Source organism: Nelumbo nucifera, chromosome 8, assembly GCF_055504915.1.
Source record: "Nelumbo nucifera cultivar China Antique chromosome 8, China Antique-T2T, whole genome shotgun sequence".
NCBI lineage: Eukaryota > Viridiplantae > Streptophyta > Magnoliopsida > Proteales > Nelumbonaceae > Nelumbo > Nelumbo nucifera.
The window spans coordinates 55,624,191-55,641,627 of record NC_142656.1 but is presented as its reverse complement, the minus strand read 5'-3'; the positions used below and the strand labels follow the sequence as shown (position 1 = coordinate 55,641,627).

General features: G+C 35.8%; 1 protein-coding gene across 2 annotated transcripts in view; it reads right to left on the bottom strand.

The window, feature by feature from the left end:
* Positions 1–3,887: 3,887 nt before the first annotated feature.
* The window catches only part of LOC104589213 (cycloartenol synthase 2), a 69,908-nt gene continuing 56,358 nt past the window's right edge, over positions 3,888–17,437 (bottom strand). For both annotated transcript variants that reach the window (XM_088893737.1, XM_088893736.1), the window contains 7 exons: positions 14,591–14,647; positions 10,906–10,952; positions 10,666–10,809; positions 10,277–10,454; positions 6,189–6,269; positions 4,845–4,928; positions 3,888–4,087 (listed from right to left, as the gene is read on the bottom strand). In XM_088893737.1, coding sequence (XP_088749863.1) covers positions 3,974–4,087; positions 4,845–4,928; positions 6,189–6,269; positions 10,277–10,454; positions 10,666–10,809; positions 10,906–10,952; positions 14,591–14,647 — 705 coding nt within the window. In that variant the 3' untranslated portion in view covers positions 3,888–3,973. The remainder of the gene's footprint in view (positions 4,088–4,844; positions 4,929–6,188; positions 6,270–10,276; positions 10,455–10,665; positions 10,810–10,905; positions 10,953–14,590; positions 14,648–17,437) is intronic.

Sequence of the window (17,437 nt, the reverse complement as noted above, 5' to 3'; positions counted from 1 at the left end):
GCCTGAGTAGTTCCGGGTGTCACCTATTTGTTCTGAGATGCCATATATCACAATGTCATTGGAGGGCCAAATCCGCCCTCATCAGTTTCCTAGATCAAAGGTATCTGTTATTTATTTATTTATTTATTTTTTTATGTCTAATGCCATTTCATTTGTTGGTTAATTAGCAATTTGATTTTTTCTCTGGTCCACACGAGTCTTCAGTTTAGAAATAGGGTGCAGACTATAGGCCTATTAATCTGCGTTTATCTAATTTTTTTGTGGTATCTTTCATCTAAATATTCACTTCACACTAATGTCTACTATTCTCAAGATTGATAGCACCTCCATATATATTGAAATACACAAATTAAATCAATTTCTTAAATCCAACTAAAAGCTATGCTAGTATATAAATGTTAGTAACTTTGTTGTATTTTTATTTCTCATAATTTTTTTTTCTCTTACCCTGCAGGATGTATTTTGGTGAATATCGGAAATAATGAAGCTGTTTCTCTCTTTTGCCTCATACCACATAACAAAAAAAAATGTAGTAAAAACTAAAAGCAGAAGAAATGAGGGCAAATAATTATACAAGGCTTGCTTCTTACAGCGCCATCTCTCCCAAGAATCAAGTAAATTGTCATTTCGCTTTTTTATTACTTAGTTTGAGATTTGATGACATCACCGGTTCGTTTTCAAAAACCATATGGTTTAAGTTTATTCGAAAAACTCAGGGACGTTAATTTATGAAAACTGAGGCATGTTTAAGTCTTTTACCGTTTTTCTCTATACAAACCCTTTTTCTATAGTATGAGCCCTCATTTTGTACTTTATAGTTTGTGTACTTTGCAACGTAGGAATTTTGCAAATAACTCCCCCAATTTTTTTGACAAATATACTTAAACCTCCCAAGTGTTTTTTGGGTGGAGCAAAATCCTCCCTCCACCCTTTTGTAATGATGTTGAAATTATGATTGTGCATTTGTTTAATGTTTTATTTAATTTTAAAACATTTTGTTGTATGACATCCATATATGATGCCACGAGCCACACACACATAACATTTTATTGTATACAAACGCCAATATTTATTTTTACTTTGAAAATATGTTTTTGGAAAATTTTCATTCAAATGGTTTCAAAGTAAAAGTACCAACATTTATGCCATTGTTTGGACAGACTTCTGCTTTTGTACTTTTAAAAATATCAAAGTATAAAGTACATAAAATACTTTTACTTTGGCATTTTTGCTTTGAAAACCATTTGAATAAAAAAATTTGAAAAATATGCTTTTCAAAACAGAAGTACCAATTTCTGTTTGGCAAAAGTATGTCCATTTGTACCAATTTCTGTTTCGGGGTCAGAGACCAATGACAACAATTCGACTCTAGCAGTGGTAAATGGAGAATTTTGTCAAGTTTGCACGAAAATGAAAGCATAATCTCACCAAAAGTACAAAGTATAAAAACCCGACTTCGTGTTTTTGGGGTTTTTCATACATTTAAAGGTATGAAAGCAAAAAAGTACAAAATATATAATACAAACACTGTCATGTTTTTCGTACTTTTATGCTTTCAAAAGTGCAGAAGAACTTTATAAAAGTCTATCCAAATCGGCCGTATCGGCTGATATGTATCATTTTGGGAGCTCCCCGATATGCTCCTATAGTGGGTGTATCAGGGTTCTAGCTAGCTCAGGGGGGTGGAGGATTCTTAAACCAGCCCCCTGAATCGGTTTTGAAAAAATAAAAAAAGTAAAAAAGAAGTATCGGTATCGCCCAATATGCCCCTACCAGCGTATCAATATTTGAACCTCGCTTAAAAGTAAAAAGTACTTTTTGGATATAGCATTTGTATTGTATAATTTATACTTCTAATTTCATACTTTTTAAAAGTGTTTTTTTGGTAATCATACATTTTATACTTAATGCTTTTGGCAAAATAATGCTTCCATTTTCGTGCAAGTGGGTAGACCACCCTCCTATAAAAGTCTTGATCCAAGTGGGTAGACCCTATCGCCTATCTCAAATTGTCAAATGATTGGAAATGCTTTTTCCAAACAAAAAATTATACTTTTGTTTTGAAAAGCATACTTTTCAAAATTTTTTACCTAATGGTTTTCAAAGAAAAAAAAATACCAAAATAAAAGTATTTTATGTACTTTATACTTTAATGTTTTTAAAATACAAAAGTAAAAATATATCCAAACAACGCCTACATTGTTTTGACAAGTTAGAAAGTGACTTCACTCGTTATTTTCTCTCATTCTTTCCCTTCACTGCCCCAACATTTCTACAAGCATTTATTTCTCACCAACACTCCAACGATTCAACAAACAATGGTAGGTAACACTGGTAGGAATCTTGTAAAACTAATGATTCTACAAACAACGGTTCTAGAAACACTTCTCTCTTCTCTTAGAAACACTTCTTGCCTTTTTTGGATAAGCTAAAGGTTCGAAATATCAACATAATACACCCGATATAAGGTGTATCGAACTGGCATCCAAAGATATGGGCACGTGGAATGGGTGAATTGCATACACTTATGAAAATTCCACCTGAACACATGGGTATTCAAATAAAAATCACAAAATTTAGTGCTTTATGTGAAGTATAAACCATAAAAAAAAGCAATTGGGATATATTGAAAAATTATAGAATAATTAAGAGATGCAACTATATCCTAACTCTTAGAAAATCAATATAATTATTGTTAATATTTATAAATATATGAATTTTAATAATCAATAGTTTTTAAAATTTGTTGATAAGAATGCACAAAAAAGAGAAGATGAGTTAGAATTTAGAACTCATATGATTATAATGAGTGGTTGATTTCCTCGCAGAAAGAAAACATTGGCCTAATGCATTAATTTTTTAAAAATACCCATTTTATCCTTATGTCTATCAATATTCAGATGGAGATTTACTAAAATACTCCAATTTTTTTTTTTAATTTTTAACTAAAAGAAATTCTTAGACAATGATAAGAGGTAATTGCAGGATTTTTTTTTTCAAAACTAGAAGGGAGGTTTTTATTAAAATGAAACTTCAGGGGAGGTTTTTATATTTTACCCTAATTTAAGCCTTGTGTGAAACTGTTCACAGGCTGCACACCTGGAAGTCTAAAACACTGATTTCATATGAGCTCTCCATGTAAAACACTATGACTGCATTTGGCATTCCTTATTTTAAGGACTTATCTCCTTTTTACAGTTAAAGATGTCCCTATGAATACTGAGTTTTTAAATGTAAAAAGAAGAAAAGTCCTTAAAATAAGGAATGCCAAATGCAGCCCAAGAAGAAATGCCTCTAATTGCATCTCGGAATATATATATATATATATATATATATATATATATATAGTCTTTTATTTTCTTTTCCTTCGACAAGTAAGATATATCCCAGTATTGTAAGACTTGAACCAGTCTAGAAACCGGAATGCCCCAAGGATCCCAATTTTACTGGTTAACTGCTAGTTTGCCCATTTGGAACTGTGAAAACTGTCGTTTAACCGGGACCTGAAAAGGCCATCTGTTCCTGGTTTTCATGGCCAAACCAATTAGTCTAGGCCAACTCTTAAAACGTCAATATATCCCATCTCATATGGGAGAGCGAATTAGGCTGCAGTTGGATCAGATTGGAAAATGGAATTGGAAACAGAACTTGATTCATTGATTCCACAAATCTTCAGAATCTGTAGTTTGGCTCTTTTTATAGCTCCCTTCATGGAGTTTAAGTGTGGGATTTGGAAGATGCACACAGGAAAAGGGCAAGTGTGTCATTCAATTCCAGGGAATCAAGTGGGAATAGAATCCAAATCCAACCTGCGATCCAAATTAAGCCAAGAATTTGCCTCAAACGTTACGTAAAACGATGGTTATTTTGTAAAAGCAAACAGAATGTTCACAAAAAAAAAAAAAAGACAGAATATATTTAAAATTCAAAGTGGTCACAAGTTGAAAATGGCATATTCATAAATATAGATATTTCAATGAGCCTGAAGTACACGAGAGCGGTATTCTCCTAGTGCCCATATTGGGAAAATATTTCTGTAGGCGGCATAGGTGATCATGCAATTCCGGTTGAAGACACCCATGATTTCCTGTAAGTGAAAAAAGGGAAAAAAATAGTTATACAGCAGTAAATAGCGCCAGGGGTTTTATAATTGCTTAACAGAAGATAGGAAGACATACGAAACTCAATAGTCTTACAATGGCTTATTCATTTCAACAAGCAAATGTGCTATAAAATATCGTATCATAAGGATTTAGGTATTAGGTAGCAAGATCAAAGAAGTGGAAATTTAAGCTACACTACTTGTGTATAAACAATTACGTAATTGATACTTGATACAGTGGAGTGGAAGTATTTTCATGGACCTAAACACTGAACTAGCTGTTTACCAAAAAACAAAAACAAATGAACTAACTGGCACTGGGTTTCTATTTTTGGGACAGTCGCCGTATTGTGAGGCCAAGGTAAAGTATTGGCATTAAATATTAAAGATATCGAGATTCCTATAGGAATTGAATGTTACACAAATTAGTTCAGAAAAGAAAATCTATTGGTCCATTCTAACATACAAAAGTGGAGATATCAAATTAAATGGCTGAGTTACAATATGAGAATTAAATAAAAAGTAAATAATCACAATCTTAAAAGTAGCATAGGCGGAAATATGGCATCATATAGATGATGCAGGTAAAACCAAACTGCAAGTGGAACATATTCAAGAATATCAGATATTGCATTTTAGACTCTACCAATATAACCCTATCATAATAACAGTATGCACAAATGAACTTGATGTAGATATTAACGAAATCATGCATGCTGCATGGTATGGCTCAGAGAATTACCTCCTGTGGAAAATCACCATTCAACATTTGGGAATTTATCAATGATCTTGCTGCACGGTGCAATGGTGTTGGGTCTCTCTCAGCCTACTCAAATTTCAATTTGAAGAGAAATTAAGAGGATGTCCAATGCAAGAAGTACAAGATCATAAAGATGTATAAAGTGATGCTTGAAAATTTATTTGGCACAATAATTTTTCAGTGTCCTTGGAGACTAATGTTGTAAGACTCAGCTCTGACTGAACCATGGGACCTCAGACTTGGGAACTGATGGGAATCCAGTTTTTAGTTTTCTTCAAAAACTGTCTGACCCACTATCAATCTGGGTAAACAGTCAAAAACTGTCCAGATTTGGTAACCCAGCCAGTTTTCAACAACCTGATCGGGCCATTGCTTCATTGTATGTTGTAAAATGACACTGAGGGGAATTGAACTCAACCGTATGTTATCAATGTTACCAATAAGCTGCAACACCATTTATTTCTTTTTTTTAATGTCTATATTGACAAAATGTAGAAACTATTGGTGTAATTGTAAAATCTTGGGCTGGCAAGCATAAGAATGCGGGTTTTAGTCTGAGAAATGCCAGATAGCCAGGAGCAACATTGGGTAGTGTCTATTTATTTATTTTTTTGTATGACTTGAACCTAAACCACTTAAATTAAAATCAGCAAACTTACCATTAAACTACATATTATACATATGCTAAAATATATAATAATAAATATATGATTTATCTAGGAAATATCTTAAGAAAATAGATTCCCCAAGCAGCACATAAATAAGCAAAAAGTTCTGCAGAGGATAACTACATCATTTTTCTACATTTTTTCCCTTTTAATATTCTTGTTCAGTTCCATCTCCTTTGATATAATGGCCTTGGAGAAAAAAAGAAGATAAGATTCAAGAAGCTATAAATTTAAAACTTTAATGGTTCAGGTTAGGGGTGAGCAAACAGTTTATTCAGTTAAAAACTGAAATATTAAAAAACCGAATTTCAATACTATATATTTTAATATATATTGTAGAGTATGTTTTAATATATAATATATATTTTAGTATATATTATATAATAAAATGTCTATAACAAATTATATATTTTAATACATAATATAATATATTTTATACATATTATATATGTATTATATGTTAATATATATAAAGTTCGGCTAATTCGGTTTTTTTGGTTAACCAAATTTCTAAACCTTAAAACAGAAAACCGAAAAAAATGAACCAAAATTTTCAGTTTGGTTTTTTTGGTTTTAACCAAATAATGCTCACCCCTAGTTCAGGTAAAAGTTTTATAACTTAAGATCACATATTGCAAAATATTGTACTTGTACATACCTGGCCAGCATCGATGAGAGCCAACATGGCCCATCCGGTATTTACTATGTGTGCTTTGTTTCCCCCAAGATTTGTGTACACCTATATGAGCAACATTGAATTGGTCTTTCATACAAGAATTGAATGATAGTAAAGAATCAAAATTTTCATTAATATTCTATAAATCATTAACATAATTGAACAAATCTGCTTTTATGCCATCACCTAAATTCATGCCTAAAAATAGTAGCACAATTCTTTGTCATCAACGTAAAACTTAATTTTCTTAACTGGCATAGTCTAATCCTGTGATTAAAATCATAACCATCATCTTTATTGTAAGAAATTGATAGTCTCTTGTGACAATGATGACAAGCAAACTTGATTAGCCCTTTTTTTTTCTGGACTAAGATTATAAAATTTGGATGAATCTGGTAATCTATACAAAAAATGGAGCTTAGTTATTCGGTGACTTTGAAGAAGTCTGATGACTTAAGCAAGTTGGATTGTCTTGGGGTAAAGTTTGATTTCAATTAGGAATCTTCTACCCACTTTCTACAACTCTGATTTCTCCACTGAGTAAGTTTTAGTTTTGGTACATTCTTATAGAAGTCATGTTACAGTTAGGTGCACCTAGTTGGATATTGTTACCTATTGCAAGGTTGTTCCCTTGTTTGGTCATGCCAACACCAGGGCTTGGTGTTTGTCTTTTTCTTCTTTTCCACTTGCAGTAGATCACTTCTAACCTTATCATTGATAAAAAATGCAAAGGGCAAAGAAATACGTGTATTTAATTGAAAAATGGAAGTTGCCTAATGCATGCATTAAAGTCTAAACAACTTCACTGTTTTGAATAGAAAGAATGGAACTATGTTTTTTTTTTTTTTTCTTTTCTATTTTATCAAGTTTTAAGCAGCATATTTTCTTAAAATGGTCTCTTTATGATTGATTGATCCCATCGGTTCTCATGATTGAGAGGCTGTACTCTCTGCTGTCTGTATTTCTACCCTTCCTGTTGCACTCTTTCTGATTCTTTCCAGTATTTTAAAAATGGAACCAAACCTCTTAACTGCAAGATCTAGTGTATTAAGGTCCGGAAGATTGATGTTCAAGCCAAGAATTTAGAATGATATATGTTATTGGTAACTGAACTTCTTTATTAAATTATTTGAAAGAATTTGTGATATATACAATGTAAATGCCAAGCATCCGATGTTGTGGGCTAGCCATGCTACCAAACCCATATTCCTTTGTCCTTTTAAATTACAATGTAATCATTTCCCCTTGGAATGACCCCCCAATGTGCTCTGGTGATTCCTTGTATAGCCAGACATCTGCCATAAAATTACATATCTTTGAATCTAAGTGAATCTAGCTTCCAAATTTCTAGCTAGATGTCTGGTTTTTCTCAGAATATGATTATATTGCCAATGCCCCTGACTATTGCCTTTTTTTTTGTTTTTTTAACCTGCTAAACAAGCACAAAAGTCCTGGTTATTGCTTTTGAGCCATCCTACCATAACCTTTGAATCCCCCTCTACCTGCAGCTAGTTATAGTTGAGGTCTCTCCCTATTCTTAGACCTTGGAATACAGCCAAGTTCTGCTCTTTATCGAGAGCCTGCACCCTATAGGTCTTGAGTTTAATGCTGCTAATCTGCCATCATGGTGTCTAAACACACCCCCGATGCCTGATTAAAATCTCATATTAAGAAAAATTAAAAGAACTTAGAATAATATGATTAATAAGAATTGTTGAGAAAGCAGTTATTGTTGATGTTGTTTGTATGTTCATTCTCATTTAGATCTCAGGTGTATACGTCTTTTTATTATTACTTAAATGGGGTAGTTTAGGAAACACAACAATTTCATAAACAGAGGTATTATTTCATTTAGATCTCAGGTATTTACGTCTTTTTATTATTATTTTGATCTCCTTTTATTTTGATATTTTCTTCTACCTGTTTCTTCGTACCATAGACAGAATCTGTACATGGTATCAGAGCAGGGAATTTACCAGACTGTGTGACTCATCTCTGCTGCTGCTGCAGTCTACTCTTTCTCTATTCTTCTTCATTTACCTAGAAAAATCTGAGAAGTAGATCAGACTTGAGTGGCTCTGAGAGCAACCAGTGATGGTACTATCCATCACTACAACTGTTGTAACTGTAGCCAAGTGATGTATTGCCCTCTATTGGTACAAACCAGGAGTGATTATGAAGTTATTTGTTGAAATACTTGATTGTGAGGGTTGATTTTGGTGAAGAGTAGCATGCAAATAGACCTGTACATTGATCTTTCTTGATTTGGGAACATGTGAGGAGAGTAGCAGGCAAAGACTTGATTAGTAAACATTACTTGTGTTTACTAATTATTTCAGTCATTCTTTAATCCACAACCCAGAGATAAACTCTTGAGAACTAGTTAGAGATTATGGGACTTTGTCAGGAACTAAACGTCAATCTATCTATTATCTCAGATATTATAGTTATGGAACAGTAGGAAAAAGATGTGGCAAAATTTTTATTTATGAATTAAGTCTGAAACTCTGAATATGAACTGCTATACTCTCAGTCTCTCAGATCCAAGGCAGCCTAGCATTGCCACATCTACACAGCTCAAAGATGCATAATTACTATTTCTAAGGAGGAATATAAATGTCACCCTTTCAAAAAACTCTCCACCGATTCCAGATAGCAACCCTTGTGAGCAAACAAACTGTATACTTTTACCCAAATGCTATAAGAGAATTTACAATGTAATAACAGGTGATCAACTGTCTCCTCCACCATATTACAGAGGAAACAAACTAAAGAATCAACTCCCAAACCTCTCTTCATGAGATTATCCTTAGTCAGGATCTTATTTGAATAAGCTACATGTAAGTATATGGACTTAGACCGAAAGGCACTGGGACAAGCGCCTACAGCGCCCACACAACACTGCCAAGCTCCAGACTTCTGCACAAATAAAAGAGGGACACACAAGTCTGTGCATATGATAAACTCAGGCATCTTTGTAACCCACGCCAGCATATAGCTTTGCGCTGACACAACATTCGCACCTGGAATGGATGTAACTACAAGCATGGATGATCTATCTTTAGTTACGGCTAAGCAACAAGGGGTCCCTGATAGCAGAGTTGTAGCTAAGTCCGTGCTCACAAGCAAACCTTGGAGAAGAGGCATAAGCCTCTGGCCCTGAGACCCCGTGGCGAAACTCTACTCATGAGACCCCTCTTCTTATCCAACCTACCCACAGAATCACCCCGACAAGGAAGATCTCCTTCCTTGACACAATTACCTTCCCAGTCGAACAAGAGACTCTACATAAATAAGGTGAAGACCAAGCCTCCCAGCCACTCACGTCTTTCAGAAGAGAGTACCATCATTTTGCATTTCGGCACAACCCTCATCACTCTTTACCCACTGCAACTTCCTTGCACCACCCCTCCTCCTCCCAGGAAGGCCATCCTCTGTCCTTCAGGAGGACCATACTCCCATTGCCTTAACCCCCCCCCCTAACACTGACCACATGAAAAAAAGCTCTATATCTATCCTTTTTGTCTGATTGATGACAAATTCATTAAAAGTCAATAGAATTCAAGAGGCATGCAAAGAGGGATAGAGTGAACAAGAAATTTTGGTTAAGGGTTGCCACTGCCGCTCGTTGTGGGTTAGGCTGGAAACCAATTTGTGAACGATTTTGTACAATGTATCATGCATAGGGCTGGGGTTTGGCTAACTTTTTTTTCTTTTGATTGGAAAAAAATCACTTGTATGCATGTTGTATGTTTTCTTTTGCAAAAAAAGAAAATCTTGAATGGAGTATAAAAAATTACAACACAATGGTTTTCTTTCCAAATCCCACTTCTTAGTTGAACTATGATCATATCATTTATTTGCTAAAAATTTTAGAGAACTTGTGGATTTGGTAACAAGGCAGTTTCAGCATCTGAGAATAAACCAAAGATACATCCTTACAATGCAATATACTGACAATTCACAAATTAACAAGAAGGGAACCATTCACAATTCACATCCAACATTGAACATATCTTGGATATTAAAAGAAGGATAAGGATATTGACAAATAATGTGAATAAATTAACCTTGTTCTGACAGGAAAGGTAACTCTCTCCCCAGCCACCTGAAGCAAGCTGTTTGGACAACAGAAAATCACAAGCTTTACGAATACTAGAGTTATTTTTGAAGGTTCTGCCAGCAGCTATCAACCCTTTTATCCCAAACCATGTTCCATAGGTGAAGCAGACTCCCCAAGAACCATACCTATTGAAGGATTCATCAAATGAATCATGTAATCTAAAATTGGAACTTAACTAATCAAACTTGATGGAATAAATAAATAAAATAAAGAGAACATCCTTTCTTTTTTGATTGGCAAGTATAACCTTTACTAAGATGGAAGAGAGCAGTCAATTACAGCATAGAAACTAACAACCTCATTTTATTCAGCTAAAGAAAAGAAAGAAACACAGACCATGAACCATCACTTGCTTGTATCTCTTCAAGGAAGTTAGCAGCTCTTTCTATACAAATTTGTATTTCTTCTTGCCGATGCCCTGGATATAATTTCCTGAACAATGTCAATGCTTGAATTGCTGCTGAGGTGCATTCTACATAACTGCAATCCCATTCAAGGCATTTAACATGAAAACTCTCCATCAACGCATAATGAAGTTTATAGATAAAATTAGAAAATGAGATACTGGTGTCTTACGGGTAATCAATAACAATGTCACCAAAAGTTTCAGCTGGGTTGATTAACTGAAATTACAAAAAGAAACAAAGTAGGATTACATTCCCAGTAAGGTAACTGTAGTAAGCAGCAACAATTTCAAAAAACAAAAAGAAGATTTAGGACATTTTAATCAATTCACTTTCAGAATCACAACCCAAGAAGAAATATTAATTGGGATAAGGCTCTGAAGATGGATTTGTTCAAAACATGGATCTTTATAGAGCAAAATGGCAAGATAGGATTTGTATGCCCAACCACAAATAGTTTGGACCAAGGCTGATTTTATTTGAATTGGGTTGATGAGGATATGAAGACGACAAGTACATTGTTTTCTTTTTTTTTTTTTAATCAGTGACTCGACAAAATTTTATTAATAATAATTATTTCAACAACAAAATCTCATGGAGCTAGCCCAGCACTGCTCCCCGCCTCCCCCACTGCAAACCAAAGAGACCAAGTAGAAGTTTAAATTAATGGATATCCAAGCCACTTCAAACAATATCTGCTTACCTTGTTATAGGCCAGTAAACTGACAAGAGAGTAAGCAGACCAAGGGGTCCAAGAAGAATCAGCATCCGATGTATGAGACAGATATCTTGGCTCTCCAATGTGATGTCAGACATTCCATGGTCCAGCCATTTCACTCCACAATCAAGCTATTATGGTAGTCCCTTCAACAGTCAAATCACTAAGACCTGAAGAGTTTGCTAATCTCAATCAACTTTTTTTTCTTCTCTGACTCTCTTTCAAATTCCTTTTGAACCTGAAAATGCCAGTATAATGCTTCCTTCATGTTCATAGAAGACTCTTTGAAGACACTACCAATGCCTGATTCCCCAGGATTCCTGATGCTACAGCTATCAAAATTCAATTTTATCCTGTTTTGAGGAAGGAGAGTTCATGATATATAGTATTTCTGTAACCGATGTCAAAGCCACCATTTCTCATCCTTTGATAATGTTGTTCTAGTAAAACAGGAGAGCTCTTTTGTCTTCACCCAATGGACGATACCAATTTCAATGATTCCAATAATTGAATATCTCGATTGATGTTTATTTAATAAGATTCTGAGTTCCAGTTTTCCCAATGAAGCTCTGTTGGATGTTGGCATAAGTTAACACTAACTTCAAGCTAATGGATCCTGTGAGTTTGGGTTCAAGATGGGAGAAGTAATTTACTCAATTCCCGAACCATTTTTGATTGGTTACTCACTTTCTGAATTTGACAAGTAGGTCCTTGTTCAGTTTGAGATGTGAACAGCATAGTTTGTTAGCTTAGTTCAAAGTAAAGGGTCTTTTATATCTTTGACGGAATACTTTGGCAAGGATAGGAAGCGGATTGTCTGTTTCCCAGTGGGAAGGAAAGGTCAGGGTTGGAAGGAAGTTCATGGGGTATTAAGTGAACTGCTGCAATAGTTGGGTGCTAAAAGAGAAGAAAACTCAACATTAAAGGGAAAGACAAACAATACTACAAGCTAGGTTGAGGATAGTAAGAAAGAGGCTCTAATAATGACAACTGGGGTAGAAAAACACAGAATGGGAGCAAATCTAAAGAGAGAAGACTGGTGAAATAAACTGATAGTTAAAACATCAACCTGTTAAGAAGACTGGAGGAAAGTTGCAGAGTTGTTAACAAGATTGAAGTTGAAGAGAATGTTCATCTTAACCCTCTTTGAGAAGGGTAAGGCACTGTTGGATTTGCTTGAGAACAGAGTAGAAGTTGAGGCTTTAATCATCCAAGCCGAACTTGGGAATTTCACAATCTCAAGATGGTGTCCAGGGTCAAATTCCAGAGATTTCTTTGTTGAAGATGGGGTGCTAGTGTGAATTCTAGGCCAACCTTTTCACTTGTGGAAGCAAGAAACTGCTGAAGCCATTGCACTGATGTGTGGAGGGTCACTCGGTGATGTTTTCTGGGGAGACCTCTACTTGGATGCTATTTTACTAAATGGAGTAAAGCCAGATACCACAGAAGATAAGAGGTGAGAGTCGAAGGGCAGTTCTATTCAGTTTGGCTGGCTTCATCCATTGAAGCTTTGCTCTGGAAAGAGGCTCATAGGGAGGGAGATGAGAAGATTGAAGAAGAGTTGCGTGGCAATAAGGGATTGGCTGGTTCAAACAAGAATAGCGCTTAAATTAAAACAGAAAAACACCTGTTGGAGAAAAAAAAAGGTAGTGAACAGGGGGAAGGTTTTATGTGTGCATGAAGAAGAAGAAAACAGATTGAAGAGTGGTCGGACTTTTGCACAGGTCATAGCTGGCGCCAATATGGAAGATTTAAAACCAAACCGAGTGAAGGGATGAACTCGTATGACTCCTTTAAAAGTCATGTGGCATCGCAGGTCCTTAAATCTAGGCCAGGAAATAAGCAAAAGCCCATAAGTATTTTTGGGTTGAAGGCCAAAGGGTTAAAAGGAGCCCACGACAGCTCACTTAAAATGAAGTTAGGGGGAACACATGAATCACTTAAAACTCACATGTTCGAACAGGGGGGAGCTTTGCTAGACAGGATAGTGAGTCTATCATCATCCTCCTCATGCCCTTCTGCTGGCTGCCGCTTCTCAGGAGTGAAATCAATTAATGATGATCTTAGAGGGGAAGCATACATTGTTTGGGATGGATCAATTAATGATCAGCAATCAACTGGGGGTTATTGTGTGTTTGACAGTGGGAACTTGGATATATAAAGAAGTAAAAAACAAATTGTAGTGGTGAGATTCACATTGAAGCAGAACACGGGACAATGTCACATGAGGTGGCTGAAGTTTCACAGATTTTCTTTCTTTGATATAGTTAGAAATTTGCTAGCCCTATGTCTCTCTGCTATGATAACAGGGAAGCAATTAACATTGCTCATAGTCTGATCTAACATGATAGAACTAAATGCATTGAATGGACAAATTCATGATAAGCTGTAGAGGGGTAAAATTTTCTTCCTTTTGTAGCTCCAAAGGAGCAATGACTAATATATTTACTAAAGGGGTGTCTGCCAATATGTATGATTTTGTTTTTCAAAACAAAAACAACTTTCATATCAGCAAAAACAATATGATTTTGTTTAAGTTATTTTTCTTTTGAAAAACAAATTCATACATATTGGCAAACACCCCCAAAGTGTAAATGGCTTGCATCATGCTAAATGTTGTGACAACTAGGATATGTATGATATATATACCCCACTTGAGGGAGAGTTGTTGTAAACCTTAGTGATATAGATACAGAGATATTCCAGTCACTAGACCTTTTTTGACATTAATAAAATATAGTATGTAGACCTGTGGGGCTCTGTCACTCACTGATTATGCCCCAACTTTTATATTCTCTCGCTGTTCTCTCTTTCTCTCCTACATTTTACATGAATACCCATAACATAAAACAGGTATTACTGATGATAACAATCAAGCTTAGGCTCCTAATATTTTGCTTAGTTGATTTGTTTCTGCACATGTAAATAACTGCATGTGATAGATTAGATGATGCTAAAACATACTACTTGTTAGTGTCTGAGTGTTTCCATGTGTTTGAGGGTAGGTGAGCAGCTTGTGATAAGTGTTACCTCTGTTTATTATGTAAACCCATGGAGCAATTTCTTGCTAAGAGAGGTAACAGAAGACAATAAATTAATGACAAACATGGTATCTTTAAGTATTAAAAGCAAAATCTACCTCCAACCAAGGGTAAGATCTTGTCAGTTCATAGGTTGCAAAGCCACCATCTCCATTCTGCAGCATTACCAAAGCAAGGAAATATCAGTGAAATAATTGCATGCTTTTACCTCAAAAAAAAAGACTGGAAGCCCAAGCAAGTGACATGACATGAGGGAGGTGAGAGAGAATGCAGGAAAAAAATAGAGAAAATTAACAGAATTTCCACAATAATATATGTATATGTAAAGTTGTAAACATGCAATTAAATACTATTAGCAGAAGAAAAGAGGAGAAATAAGGAAGAAGAAGAGAAGTGAAAGGTTTGGAGGGTTATAAATCTGTCTGGCGGCGCCAGCTTATATTATTATATATAGAGTGACCATAATTAAAAGGGAAAAGACACTTATGCCCCTGCTGTAGTCAAAGTACATAAAAAATGATAAAAAAGCTATTTTAACCAGACCAAACAGACCCTTACTAAGAAGAACAAAAGCATAAAATGTAAAGTAAACATTCCAACACTCCCCCTCAAGTTAGCACATAGATGTCAATCATGCCCAACTTGTCACACAAATTATTATGCCACATGATGAAGGCCCTTGGTGAAGATGTCTACAAGTTGTTCTTCTGAACTGACATATGGAGTGTACAATTCTCCATTCACATGTTTTTCTCTAATAAAATGCCTGTCCACTTCAATATGTTTTGTTCTATCACGGAGGATTGGGTTAGCAGCAATGTTGATAGCAGCTTTATTGTCACAATAGAGTAACATAGGTTTGTTAACTGCAAAACCCAATTCACCTAATAGGTTTTTTATCCATATGATTTCAGCAATTCCATGAGACATAGCTCTAATTCTGCTTCAGCACTGGACCTAGCCACCACGCTTTGCTTCTTGCTTCTCTAGGTGACTAAGTTTCCTCCCACAAAGGTACAATACCCATTGGTAGACTTTCTATCATCGACTACCCCTACCCAATCAACATTTGTATACACGTCAACCTTCAAATGCCCATTTCTGGAATAGTAAACCAGCTCCTGGGAACTTCTTGAGGTATCTAAAGATCCTTTCTGCAGCTTCAAAGTGAGTTGTCTTAGGATTATGCATGAACTGACTAAGGACATCCACTGCATAGGCAATATCAGGCCTGGTGATAGACAAATATAAAAGTCTCGCTACAAGTCTCTGGAACTTCTTCACATCTTTCAAAAACTCCCTCTGACTGTCTCCCAACTGATGGTTAGGTTCAATGGGTGAATCAATTGGCTTCACCCCTAACTTGCCTACATCCTCTAATAGATCTAATACATATTTCCTTTGATAAATAAAAATGCCCTTTTGAGAGCATGCGACTTCAATCCCAAGGAAATAACGTAAGGGGCCTAGATCTTTCACCTTGAATTGAGTGGCTAAGAATTTCTTCAGCTTCTATATTTCACTCTTCCAGTCTCCTATGATCACTATGTCATCAACATACACAATTAAAGCTGCAATTTTCCCTTCACCTTTCTTCACAAATAGAGTATGATCTGGCTGGCATTGTTTGAAACCCATCTGCTGTACAACTAAGTGAAACTTACTAAACCAGGCCCGAGGAGATTGTTTCAACCCATATAATGACTTTTTTTAACCTGCACACCTTCTACTCACTACCTTTGCCACAGAAACCTAGCGGTTGAGTCACGTACACCTCCTCCTCTAGGTCACCACAGAAACTTACCAGTCATGTGGTTTGAGGCTCCAGAGTCAATTACCCAAGGGGAATCAGATGTATGAGATGACACATGGAAAGTGTTGCAGTGTTCCCCATCAGGTGAAGTGTCCTACCATATAATTCGAAGTGATCATGAAAAGAGTTGATAATCTCTTCCTTGGGGTCAAAACTAGAGTGTTGCTCTTGGGGTACCATGGGACTAGTCTCTTGAGATGCCACATTTGTTGAGTCATATTTCTTCTGACTTTATTGGGTTGGCTTCTTACTCTGATCAGGTGCTGGTTTTTTATTCAATTCCTGAGCCCATTTAGGCATTCCATGGAGTTCCAAACATGTGTCTCTAATGTGTTTGGACTTCTAACAATGAGGAGTGCACCAAAGCTTGTCTTTGTCATTCTTCTACTCTCTTCAGACTGAACTAAGGAATAAACTTCCTGAACTGAAGGTAAGTTCTTACTTCCTAAGATTTGTACCCTCATGGACTAATACATAGGATTCAGCCCCAAAAGAAAAGAAAATACTCAGTTGGGAGACAAGTGATTTGTAGGCCTTTGCATCTTCATCACGCTTCCAATTCACATTTTGATAATGATCCAGTTCCTTCCAAATTGATGTTAGATCTAAGTAGTACACCGAGAGACACTTCTCCCCCTGCTTGCAAGTGGAGGATTCAGCTTGTAATTGGTTTATCTTTGCATAGGGCCTCTGCTCTAAATAGGTAGATTTCGCTTGTTCCCAATTCCCATATTTCACAAGCTGTTTCAGCCCACATAAACGACTTCCTTATTTGTGGCAGCATGGAAACCAAGAGCCATGACATCACCATACTATTTTCTTGGTCCCACCTGTCATGCTCGGCACTTAGAGTCTTTGGTTCCTTCACTTTACCATTAATTGTTAGAATCGACTGTACAAGGGTAGTACAGTCCTTTTATGTTTAGTTATATATGTACTGCTCAGCTGATGTGGCTCTCACTTAAGTGAGGGCACAATGGTAATCCTTGTATATCTTAGAAGAGTATAAATAAAAGAAGGGCCGACTAGAGGGTTTTAGATTTTTCTCTCTAGTTCGGCTGTGACTTTTCTCCTTTTTCTTCTCTTTCTTCTTCTCCTTTTCTCTCTCTCTTTTCCTTCTCTTTCTTCTGAT